Genomic DNA, 12,540 nt, shown 5'->3' with positions numbered 1-12,540 from the left:
CCTTACTTTCAATAACATATTTCCCTGACTTCCCCACACCTCCCCTTCTTGTATTCCAGTTCCAATTTTTAGTTCAGCAAGTTCTTATCCCCAAATTTTACCTTATTATATTCAATTCATTTTAGTTAACCAATTTTAACATAAACCTCAGTCTTTATACATCAGTACTTATTCTTAAAATCTTTTTCTAAGGTCGACCCCAATTCCCTTCCACGAATTCCCCATTTTTATATAAGTAGCAAAACAGAATAAAAAGAAACAAAGTATAGTTGTACACCCTTTGGATTCCCAAAGCCCCACCCCCCGCCTTTCCCGGTTTCGAACCCCAACAAATGTCCATCAGTCTATCTGCTGTCAGCCTGGTGACCTCACGTCCGAGGCTCTTAATTCTCTCTCAATTCCTCTCTGCCGGTTTTTTTGATAGTCCTTTGTATTGGACACCAAATCTCGGAGAAGCTCTGTCCCAATAAGGTCCATGTTTCTTCCAGCCAGACCTCCATATTTAAAAGTGTAGCCCAAATCTTGTTTCTTACTTCTTTTAAGTCCAAATGTCCCAAAAACTCCAGCTTCCACTTTAGTCAAGTTTGTAATCCATAGGTCTTCAGATCTCCACATGAGGAGATCTCTCCATTCTTCATTCTTCAATTCAAGCCAGATTTTCATCATCCCGTTCTTATTTTCCTTTATATCCATCTTAACAGGCCTCTGGCTCTCCTTAATCATCTGCGGCATTGTAGCTCCTCCTTCCTTTCCCTCCAAATCTTCATATATCTCTTTCCCCACTTTCTCAAATTTCTCAGATTTCTTTTCTTGTTCAGCTGCAGAGATTTTTAGTTCAGCTACAAAAACTTTTTGTTCAAATGCAAAGACTTGAGTCAAGTCCCTTCCAGATTCAGTAAGTTTATTTACTGTTTCATTCAATGTTGTGACATTTGTAGCCAAAACATTACTTTGTTCTTGTAACTTTCCCAAGAGAAAGAAAACCCTCTCCAGTTCAGTCAGTATTTTTCCACTTGCAGCCATTCTTGTAATGTCCCTGAACCCCCTCTAGAGGAGTTCTGGTTACTTAGTATTCCTTCCAGTTCCAACCCAAAAGTCAAATTAGCTGTCAAAGCTGTTGTCTTTGCTGGTTATATTTGTTACAATCTGGTAATAAATTGTTGAAAACAAAGAAGAAAAAGCTAGTTTTTTTCCAGCTTTGACAGCTAGTTTGACAGCTGTCAAAATCTTCTATGTCTCTTCAACAGGCTCTCTCACGGATCGCTCCCGGGTCCTGGGGGGTGTGTGACAGTTCCGCTCTCAAAGTTAACTCTTATCCTCCAGCAAAATCACTTATACTGCCAAAACATGAAATTAATTGCTTTTATCCACTAAGGAAGAAGGTGTTCTCTCAACCTTAGTTATCTAGTCCTTGCTTTAAGATGTTTACAAGGCGGGGAGACGGACTTCCTCTTTGCGCCTTCCCCGATCGTGCCTAATCCAAAAGAAAAATTTTCCCTCTTATAAGTCCAATTTCCGTATTACTCACGGGTTGTTACTTTTAGTCCAAATGTTCAAAGGAAGAAGTCAGCGCTCTCCGACCATGGCATGCGGCTTCACTCCGTAGGGGAAGCAGTCGACTCTCAGCACCGCGCCGCTCCCCGTCCCCCGTTCCGAAGCCTTTAAAAAGGCTCCTTCGCGGGTCGGGGGGGCGCAAATGGTGCCCGCCGAGTCACCAGGTCCACAGGCTTCAGCGCCTGTGGTTTCTGAGGGTCCCCGCGTCGCCGCCGCGGCAGGACCCGTCCCCTACTGAGCCGATTCCCTCCGGAACTCGGAGGGAATCCGCCATTAGGCGATGGCGCTAACCCGGAAGTAGCTAGATATCTGATAAGCCTTTTCAAAGCACACCAGTCGGCAGTACTGGGTTTAGATATACGTTGGCTCAGAACATTTGTAGCACATGCAATGTCTGGCCTTGACCACTGGCTTAAATACAGCAGTGATCCTATTTTTGAGTGATACAACTCAGGCTGATCAAATTCATCATCACACACTGTCTTTGGGAAATCTGGTGTCATGGGAGTCTGAACTGGCTTGCAGTTTTCCATGCCAAACTGCTCTATCAAATGAAGAATTTTCTCTTTCTGGCTCAATAGGAAGCTTCCACCTGCTTCCTGCCTTACTTCTACTCCCAAGTAATTGCTTTAAGCTTAAACCTCTTTTCCAGTTGGCTTGTGAGCTTCTGGATCTCATCTGTGGAACTCCCTGCCACAAGCAAATCATCAACAAAGACTAAGAGCATTAGATATTTGTTGCCTGTCCCCTTGGTGTACAGGCATGGATCAGCCACACTCCTTTTAAAACCAAGTTTTACAAGGGCTTCATTTAAACACTGGTTCCAACACCTTCCACTTTGTTTGAGACCATAAACAGCCTTTTTCAAATGCCAGACTGCACCATTCCCCTCTTCAAACCCAGGGGGTTGTCTCATTAACACTTCATGGTCTAAATTTGCATGCAGATATGCAGCATCAACATCAAAATGGTGCACTGCTAGTTGCCTTACAGCAGCAATGGAAAGCATTAAACGAAAAGTTCCACTCTTTACAGTGGGAGAAAACACTTCATCATAACTCTCCCCTTTAATCTGAGTGAACCCTCTGGCTACTGATCTGGCTCGAATAAGTGGTTCCCCAGATGCAAGGGTTTTCCTTTTGTAAACCCACTTGCATGACACCACTCTGCCACCAGGTGGCGGCATTATGACCTCAAATACTTCGTTACATTTAAAAGAGTCCATTTCTTCTTTCATAGCTTGTTCCCACAAAGCACGTTCTCCAGGGGGTAAGTCTATAAGACTTCATTATAACTTTCTGGTTCCACACAACTCACATTGCATACTCTCACTCCTCCTAGGGTCAAACGCTGAGGAGGTACACCCTTGTTTGAACGCTGGGAGCGCCTAGGCACAACTGCTTCTTCCCCCCTTATCTCTGGCTCTTCTTCCTCTTCCTGTAGAGAAGTATTATCTATTGCCACATCTTTTTGGGAAATCTGTGCCTCCTTCTCATCCTGCTCCTGTGTTGCCAATGGCTGAGAAGAAGCCTCTTCTCTTACTTGCAGGGGCAGTAGGCAATCTGGGTTGGCATGGATCGCAGTCCATCTGTCCTGGTCAGCAAAGTCTGCGCTTTGTGACAGAATCACACGACCTAGGCGTAAATTGAAATGCTACCCTTTACCATAGGACTGGTATCCCACAAACCGCAGTCTCTGCGCTCTAGCACCCCCTTTCTGACGCTGAGCTTTGGGGATATTTACATGTGCCCAAGCACCCCAGTTATGGAGCATTGTCCACTCTGGTTCTTTCCCAAACAATACATGATAAGGAATATCTTTTATAGAGCTAGACCAGGTTCTGTTAATCAAAGGGTTCGCGGTAAGGAGAGCCTCGCTCCACAGCCTATGGTTGTGGACCAACCCTGCATCCACTAGCAGGCAGTCCTTTACTGACTGTATCACAGCCCCACGTCTTTCACACAGACCATTTTCAGCAGGGCTATAAGGATTAGTCAGGTGATGAGTGATCCCCTTATGTCGCAACCATGCCCCAAATTGTTTGTTCAGAAATTCTCCGCCCCTATCTGTTTGCAACTGCACAACAGGGCGAACGAAGAGCTTTTCAGCTTGGGCAACCCATTCTCTGAATGTGGGGAAATACTCAGATTTCTGCTTTAACAAAAACAACCAACTGAAACGTGATTTATCATCTATTACCAGAAAAGCATATCTGACGCCCCCTTCAGTCTTCTGTGGAAAAGGGCCTATCACACCACAATGGACAAGTTCTAAAACCTCTTTAGATACTCTGTCACTTTTAGAAGCCACAGGCTTCCTCTTAGATTTGGCCATTTTACATACACTGCAATCTAGAAAACACTTACAGCTATTCACTTTTAGATTCTTGCACACCTTTTGCATCTCTGAAAGCACACGGAAATTGGCATGACCCAGTTTTCTGTGCAGTTCATGTACACACCCCTTATGAACTGGCAAATTATCCTGCACCACCTGGGCTGCTTTAACAGGCTTAATGTGGTGAGAACAGAGTCCATATAACCGGAGACACCCACTGTAATAGTGCCAATACCTGAAATGATGGGGCGTCCTGGATTTCCTGGTTTGTGTATTTTAGGTAGAAGATAGAAAGTTCCTGGTCGAGGTTCTGTTGGTGTGTTGGTGAGGATCTGTTCTTGGATGTGTGGGGGTAGCTCCTTAACAATCTTGTTCAGTTCTTTTTTGTATTCTTGTGTGGGGTCTGAGTCCAATTTTATGTAAAAGGCGGTATTGGAAAGTTGTCTGTGAGCCTCCTGAATGTAGTCAGTTTTGTTCATGAACAAAACTGACTACATTCAGGAGGCTCACAGACAACTTTCCAATACCGCCTTTTACATAAAATTGGATTCAGACCCCACACAAGAATACAAAAAAGAACTGAACACACCACATTGAGCCGCATGAAATGGAAGTCCATCAACCTTAACAGGCTTGTTCTGCATTACATATAACCCATTTTCCAACTTTACATGGCCACATACCTGAGTTCCATTCTTTATCAGAAAGCCATCCTGCGTGAACTTAACACTATACCCTGCTTTAATCAAACAGCTTACAGACAGTAAGCAATAGTCCAAACTGCTGACAAACAGAGTCTCTGGTAGAGTAGTGTTCAAGCACTGCAGGAAACATGTTCCCTGGCCATCAATCTTGCTTCTACGACCATCAGCAAGATAGATAGAGTCTTTTCCATCGGCTGGCTCCCCCAGGGTCTTAAAGTCCTCCCGACTGTTGCAGATAATCCTGCTGCTCCCAGAGTCCAGCAACCATGTTCCTCGAGGTATCTTCCTCTCCTCTCGAGAAAATGCAGAAACAAACTGAGCAGAACGCATGTTCTTCTTCCCTGAAGAGAACCCCTTCTGCTTACGTTTCTGCGTTGATTGCTCCACGTCGTCTCCTGGAAGTCTTGCCCTGCATTGACGTTGGAGATGCCCGGGTTGGTTGCATCTATAGCATCTCCACACCGCCATGGCCAAGTCCAAACCTTGGCGTTGCTCCATGGACAGATTCTGCTGCTGGCCCCCTCAGCTGTAAATCCTCCGCTCTTGGAGTTCAGCCTGTCTATCTGACCTTCTTTCTGCTTCTTCGGTCAATCTTCCAACCACATACTCAAGGGTCAGAAACAGCGGCCATTTTTAACTGTGACAATCACTGCCATCCATGACTTGATCATGGATGGAGGACTTGACCTGACATGTGTAAGAGACTTGGTTGGATGAAGCAGGTGGGCCGGTTCTTGCCGCTGCTTGTCCACCAGGTTTCTCTTACGCACAGCAGCCCAGGTCATATGTCCATGGGGGGGGGGGGTGCAGTGATTTTTAGGATTTTTAAGGATATGATTTGTTCCTATTTTTTTAATTTTAATTTTTTAATTAATTTCTATGCCACCCTATACCTGAAGGTCTTAGGGCAGTTCACATAACATATCAAATACATGAAATCAAAACAATAACAATAACCCTCCCCCTCCCAAAAAAAGAGCCAGCATTTTAAAAAGCGTTATAGGATGTAGATCAAGTCAGGCAAAGGCCTGGTTAAAAAGGAACATTTTTGCCTGGCGTCTAAAGGTGTATAGTGAAGGTGCCAGGTGAACTGGGGAGAGCATTCCACAGATGGGGAGCTACTGCAGAGAAGGAGGGGACATACAAAGAAGGGCATCTGAAGATGATCTCAGCGTCCGAGTAGGTTCATGGGGAAAGAGGGGGTCCTTGAGGTATTGCGGTTCTGAGCCGTTTAAGGCCTTATAGGTCAAAACCAGCACTTTGAATTGGGCCTGGAAACTCATCAGTAGCCAGTTCAGTTGGACCAGGATTGGTGTAATATGCTCAAACCGTCTTGCTCCTGCCCCCCCCCCCCGAATATTGTTGTTCTTTACAACTATCTTATTCTCGTCAGAGAAATGTTGAATGGCATGATCTGTATATCTAAATTTCTGTCCTAGGACAAAAATATTAGGATAGAATAGACTAATGTTTTGGAGCACAGACTGAATTTAATGCATCTGTGGTGCTAGCAGCCTCTGAATGTGCCATGTGCTGTTAACTGAGTTTGGAGTAAAAACACAAAAACTGTAAACAAGCAGCAAGGTTTTCATGCTTCCTGCCATGATGGTTGCATTTTCTGATCCTTGGGTGGTGCATAGTACCCTTATTGCCTTAGGTATATGGTCTGCCTTTTTTATTGCAGTCATACCCTGGGTTACAGACGCTTCAGGTTGCGTTTTTTTCTGGTTATGGACCCGCCGAAACCCGGAAGTACCGGAATGGGTTACTTCCGGGTTTTGGGGGTCATGGATGCGCAGAAGCGCCGAATCGCAACCCGCACGTGCGCTGACGCACCGCTGCGGGTTGCAAACACTGTGGGTTGCAAACGTGCATCCCGCATAGATCACATTCGCAACCCAAGCTTCCACTTACTAGAATATGCAGCATCTATGCTCTTATCACTCTGTTTGCAAAATTCTTTCTGACAACTGGATGAAACAGAACAGATTATAATGTTTTTGCTTCTTGGGATTCTGAATAGAAGCAACTGTTGAAGACTTTAACTCTGTCAGCATATGTTAGTTGCGTTACTGTTTATTGTGTAAGCATTTAAAAAAATATTTTGGAACTGCTGTAGGCCACTCTCGGCTCTATTTCTACTATGAAAGGGTGGAATATAAATCCTAATGTTCTGAGCCAAGTGATTAGAGCTGCTATCCCACTTCTATATAAAGGATGCAGTGGAGTTTTTGAGCATAGAGCAATTCAGGTGATTAATGTCCCAATTCTACTCTTGCCCAATTTCTGTCATTCTCTGCTCGGTTGTAACCTCTCTCCAACCTAGGTGAAGGATAAAATTCGGTAATTCATAGGTTTGCCTCTAGCAACCTTGCTTTCTTTCCAGTAGATGCTGCTCCTGAAGAGTTAACCCAGGGGTGGGGGTGGAAATACTAAGAGCTCCCTGCTAAATAGGAGTAATTGGCAAGGAAAATAGTCTTCTGCTACTGAACTATAGAACATATACAAATATATAGACGTTATTGTATTGTTGTTTTTAAGGGCACTTTCAGACCTGAACAAGGATGGGAAAATGGATCAGCAAGAGTTTTCTATAGCAATGAAACTCATCAAACTAAAGCTACAAGGCCAGCCTTTGCCCGTGGTTCTCCCTCCAATGATGAAGCAACCTCCAGCATTCTCTCCCTTGATTTCTGCTCGTTTTGGTAATCATGAATATGAATCAATGTACAGGTGTTTGGAGCAAGACTGCCCCTCTTAAATTATTATTGATAAATAAATAGCTGTGTTCAAATCTGTTATCATTAGACCATAGATCATGATGTTAAAGATATGTACAGAAAATATAGCTAAATATTATCATATATTTTTGTCATAAAAATGAATAATGAGTACTTTTGAGATGATTCTCCTGCGCTCTGATGGCGTAATAAGGATGGGCCTCAGAAATAGTGCAGCTAATTCTATGTGCTGGAAAGGGGTTAGGACTTGCATGTTTCAAAGTGCAACCATGCTTGCCATATGGCACGATCCTTTAAAAAGTAGGGTGAGTTTTGAAAGCAGTTTGTGATATGTTGTTGGCACCTGTCTGTCTCGAGAGACAATGGAGTGTGCCTCGGGGGGTGAAGGCAAGCCACTGGAGAATTGCAGTGCCTGCTGTGGCTGCAGAGACCACAGAGCAACTCATAACTGCTGCCTGCTGCATTGGTCTGCTGTTCTAAGTGGGTTTACAAAAAACAACCCTACTTTTTTAAGGCAAACCTTTCAATGTGCCTAAAGTGGATGCCATTGAACAAATTATTCTCTTCCTCTAATCGTACTGTATATTAGACATCTATTGGTTTAAAGCAAGTACTTGGAACATATTGCTTGTTCTTTTTTCCTGAAGCCTGTGGCAACTGGCATGTGTTATTAGGGAGAACTTATGTGTGAGCATAGACCTCTTATCTAAAACTAGTTTTTGTAGCTCAGGGTTTCCCAAACTTGGGTTTGCAGCTGTTTTTGGACTACAACTCCCATCCTCCCTAGCTCGTAGGACCCATGGTCAGAGATGATGGGAGCTGCAGTCCAAAATCAGCTAGAGACACAAGTTTGGGAAACCCTGGTGTAGATCTCTCTAGTAGAAGTGAGTCATGTCTCCCCAATTCCTGGCTGTTCACAGCTATGTGGCTATCACTAACAACTTGGTTTCTCTTTTAGGCATGGGCAGTATGCCAAACCTGTCTATTCCAGCATCAGTTCCTACAATGGCACCTTTAGCTCCAATGTCCTCTTTTGCTTCTGTAACGTCCATCCCCCCCCTGATTATTTCTGCTCCTCTGCTGCCTTCCACCAGCACACCTGCATTGCCAAATGGAACAACCAGCCTCCTCCAGCCACTACCATACTCTTCAAGTAAGTATCATCATGTCCGACAAGAGGCATACTTCCAGTCTGGACAATCTGAGTTGGATGTTGGCCAATGCCTTGATTTTGAATGCAAAATCTCCTCCTAGCAAATACTAAACTGATGGTTTTTCCACCTTAAATTCCTTCTTCTTGCTACGCTAACCACTTTCCACTGGAAATATTGTATGCATGATGCCCCGCCCCAAATATTTTGTTGTTTTAATGAAAGTTTGGATGTTGCTATGGAGAGCAAGATGGAGGTGGTACTCAGCCTTTTCCCTTATACTGTTTTCCTACTCAAGGTCACTAATCCATGGAAGCTATTTCCTTGTTCGTGGGGAAAAGAGGAGGAGATTAGTTTTGAGGGGACAAATGTCAGGAAGGGAGAGGGTTAAGCACCCCCTTACCTCGTAAGTCCTCCTGCTCAGCCTCTGAGGCTCACTGTTATTAAAGAAGGGCCCTGCCAAATCATGGTAGGAAAGTTACACAACTTGGTGCTGCCCATAGAGAATGTATTGAAGAAAATGAAAAAATAGAATTGGGCTATAAATTAGCATAAATTATTAGGGTGTTGTAGTCAGACTAGTTCTCAAAGCTCGTCAAGTTTGTGGTATGGAGTCAATTTTTTTATTTTGCTTTTTTTCTTTTTCATTAGTTTTTATTTTTCTTTGTTTGCTCATTTACCCACTTAATTTTTGAGCTTTGTGTTTTGCACTTTGTTTTTTAAAAAAAGTTTTGTTCTATTGTTATTTATCCATTTTTTCCACTCATATAAGCACAGTTTAAAATAATTCTTATTATTTACTTAAGGCTTATTTTTAATCTGGGAAATAGAGTGTGCATATATCTAATAAGTTAATGTCAGGGGACTGCCATCAGAACGGGGGAGGGAGGCAGGGGGATAGAGAGAGCCTCCGGCGCTTCTGAGAAGCAGCTCCTCGCCCGGCAGTGGAGAAAGCCCCACCTCCAGTGGACCAGAGGGGGAGGGGGGTAGCTGGGTGAAGGGAGGGCTCGAAGATGCTACGGAGAGCCCAAGCGCCTCACCTAGCCCGGCTGGCCAGGAGGCACACACGCTGCTTCCGTCACCCTGCTTGTGCAGACGGGTGAAACGTATGGAGGGGAGGCGGAGATTTGGGGTGTATAAGTTCTTACGCTGGGGGAGAAACCGGAAGGGGGCACTCCCAGAATCTGCAAGCGACTAAGACGGACATGAACTTTGGGGCTCTGCACTGTAAATAGTTTGCACCAATAAAACCTGTAAAAAGACAGGTCGGAGTCCTGCCTGGTTACTCACGAGCAACCACCACCAGCTAAGCTTAGTGTTTGTGTTAAGCTTAGTGTGTTTGTGTAATTTCTGAATTTGTTAGAAATTCTAGGAGTTATATTGTATATTTAAATACAGGGGAGAAATTGAATTTTGGTTTATACAGTCAATTAAACGGATGAATGGAAGAATGTTCATAAAGGGGTCAAAACTGATAATCCAAGAAGCAAAAGCTAGTTTTGACATATTTGAGCTCAGTTGGTAGAGCATGAGACTCTTAATTTCAGAGTCATGAGTTCAAGCTCCACCTTGAGCAAAGATTCCTGCTTTGTACGGGGTTGGACTAGATGACCCTTGTGGTCCTTTCCAACTCTACAATTCTATTATTCTGTGATTGCAGGCTGACGTAGCTTATCTACAAGAGACCCATTTAATTGAACAGGATAAATAATTATTATAGAAAGACTGGGTGGGGTGGGTTTTTCTTGCCGGAAATGCAACCAGTGCAAAAGGGGTCACCACTTTGGTCAGAAATGGATTTCCAAATGATGTACTTATGAAAACAAGCTTAAAAATAAAAGACAGAACCATTTGAAAAATGAGTTGAAAGAGTTATGGGCACAAATGTTTAATTATATGCTGGAAGGATAATACCATGGCCCCCTTTGAACAATGCATAGAAGATAGGACTACACTTGTAAGATAGAAACAAATTGGGTATGGATAAATATAATCATATTTGGAATGCATTTGGAATGATATTTGGAATGTGTTTATAAAAAGCAATATTGACTTTTTAATAAGTTTATGCTCGTTAGAATAATTGTAATACTTTTATACATTTTTATATACTTACAAGTAATTTTCTCTCATTTTGTTTTTTGTTTTTGGTTCATGTTCACTTTTCCTCACTTTTTTTACTTTATTTCTCTACTGAAAATTTTCATCCAAATAGTAATAATTTTTAAAGTTTTTGGTATGGAGTCAGGTTGGTGCCCAAGTGATCCATGGAGATGCTTTTGCCTTGCATTGTGGACTATGTGCTTTTCTCTTGTTTCAGCTTTGCCTCACTTTAGTTCATACAGTCCCATGATGGGCGGATTTGGTGGTGCCAACATCCAGAAGACACAGTCCCTGATAGATCTTGGCTCTAGTAGGTAGGGATCTTCAGGCAGATTTATGTCTCAATTGCAAGTTTCGGTTTTTTTCAAGATCTCTTTGGGTGGTCTTTGCAATCTATCTGGTTCCCCACAAAAGTGAGTACTTGGAAAGACAGAAGTCATTTATTCACATAAACTGTTGCTGCACAAAAACATAGGAACAATGTTCCAGTTTGAACATATATTTATATAATACCAGATTTCTTGAAATGTGATCTTCTTTTCATATTGCAGTTCAAATTCTTCTTCTACTACCTCACTAACTGGGAATTCACCAAAGATTGGATTTTCAGACTGGGCAGTTCCTCAGGCTTCCAGATTAAAATACAGGCAGAAGTTTAATAGCCTTGATAAAGGGATGAGTGGATACCTGTCAGGTTAGTATTACAGTATTATATTTAAACTTGCAAAGGTAAAGATTCATGAGTGATTCATGAGTTAATTGACAAAAAGTTTTCCTCCTGTGCATAATGCAGTATGTTCTAAGGGGGATTTCTTTTTAAAGGAAAGGGATTGCAATTGAAGATTAAGTTTATAATTAATTGAATAATTTTCCTATATAAGAAAATAAAATCCCAGTATAAATGTAATATTTAACTGCACTTGCACGTTTGAAGATGTTTATAAATAAGTGTATCTTTGCAGGTGGTGTAAACAAAATCTGCCCTTATTCCCTTATGGGGTACACAAGAGCCCTTATAGAGTCCTTTGTAGGTTCTCCATCGGTAGGAGAAAATAACAGAGGCCAACCAGAGAAAATTGAGAAGCAAAGCAGCTAGTAAGCCTGATCTTTATTAAAGCTGTTGCAACAGGGTGCTCCCCTCACACGCAGGAAAGGAGGAGGACCCAGAACCAAGGTGTGCCTGTCCTTATATAGACTTGTAAAATTGCTCACCCTCAAACTCCAGACCACCCCCAGAAACATCATACATACATCATAGAAGGGGTGTAGCCCAGGACCACCACCCCAATACATCATACCTACATCACAGGGGGCGGTCTAAAGCAGAATCCTGAGTGTGTTGTTTATCTCCTGGCTGGCAAGTTACCTGATTGCATTATCTGGGTTTTGGCTACTCTTATGTTATTATCCTCCTGCCAACCTAGCAGTTCGAAAGCACGTCAAAGTGCAAGTAAATAAATAGGTACCGGCGGGAAGGTAAACTGCATTTCCATGCACTGCTCTGGTTCACCAGAAGTGGCTTAGTCATGTTGGCCACATGACCCGGAAGCTGTACGCCAGCTCCCTCAGCCAGTAAAGCGAGATGAGCGCTGCAACCCCAGAGTTGTCCACGACTGGACCTAATGGTCAGGGGTACCTTTACCTTTATGTTGTTATAACTACTTACCGTATTTTTTGCTCTATAAGACTCACTTTTTCCCTCCTAAAAAGTAAGGGGAAATGTGTGTGCATCTTATGGAGCAAATGCAGGCTGCGAAGCTATCAGAGAAGCCAGAACAGCCAGAGGGATTGTTGCTTTCACTGCGCAGCGATCCCTCTTGCTGTTCTGGCTTCTGAGATTCAGAATATTTTTTTTCTTGTTTTCCTCCTCCAAAAACTAGGTGTGTCTTGTGGTCTAGTGCGTCTTATAGAGCGAAAAATACGGTGATTCCTGAATCCGGGTCACAGGCG

At 43.0% G+C, this 12,540-nt stretch overlaps 1 protein-coding gene across 19 annotated transcripts in view; it reads left to right on the top strand.

The window, feature by feature from the left end:
- ITSN2 (intersectin 2) overlaps positions 1 to 12,540 on the top strand; it is a 93,227-nt gene that overhangs the window by 18,408 nt on the left and 62,279 nt on the right. For all 19 annotated transcript variants that reach the window (XR_014546317.1, XR_014546318.1, XM_083606365.1 and 16 more), the window contains exons 5-8: positions 7,137 to 7,300; positions 8,295 to 8,489; positions 10,808 to 10,904; positions 11,142 to 11,284. Coding sequence is in view for 17 of the 19 variants with exons in the window: in XM_083606365.1 (XP_083462491.1) it covers positions 7,137 to 7,300; positions 8,295 to 8,489; positions 10,808 to 10,904; positions 11,142 to 11,284 (599 nt within the window). In the remaining 2 variants the exon portion in view is untranslated. The remainder of the gene's footprint in view (positions 1 to 7,136; positions 7,301 to 8,294; positions 8,490 to 10,807; positions 10,905 to 11,141; positions 11,285 to 12,540) is intronic.

This window comes from Podarcis filfolensis, assembly GCF_964270895.1.
Source record: "Podarcis filfolensis genome assembly, chromosome: 3".
In the NCBI taxonomy this organism is placed as follows: Eukaryota; Metazoa; Chordata; class Lepidosauria; order Squamata; family Lacertidae; genus Podarcis; species Podarcis filfolensis.
This window is presented reverse-complemented; position numbering and strand designations above follow the sequence as displayed.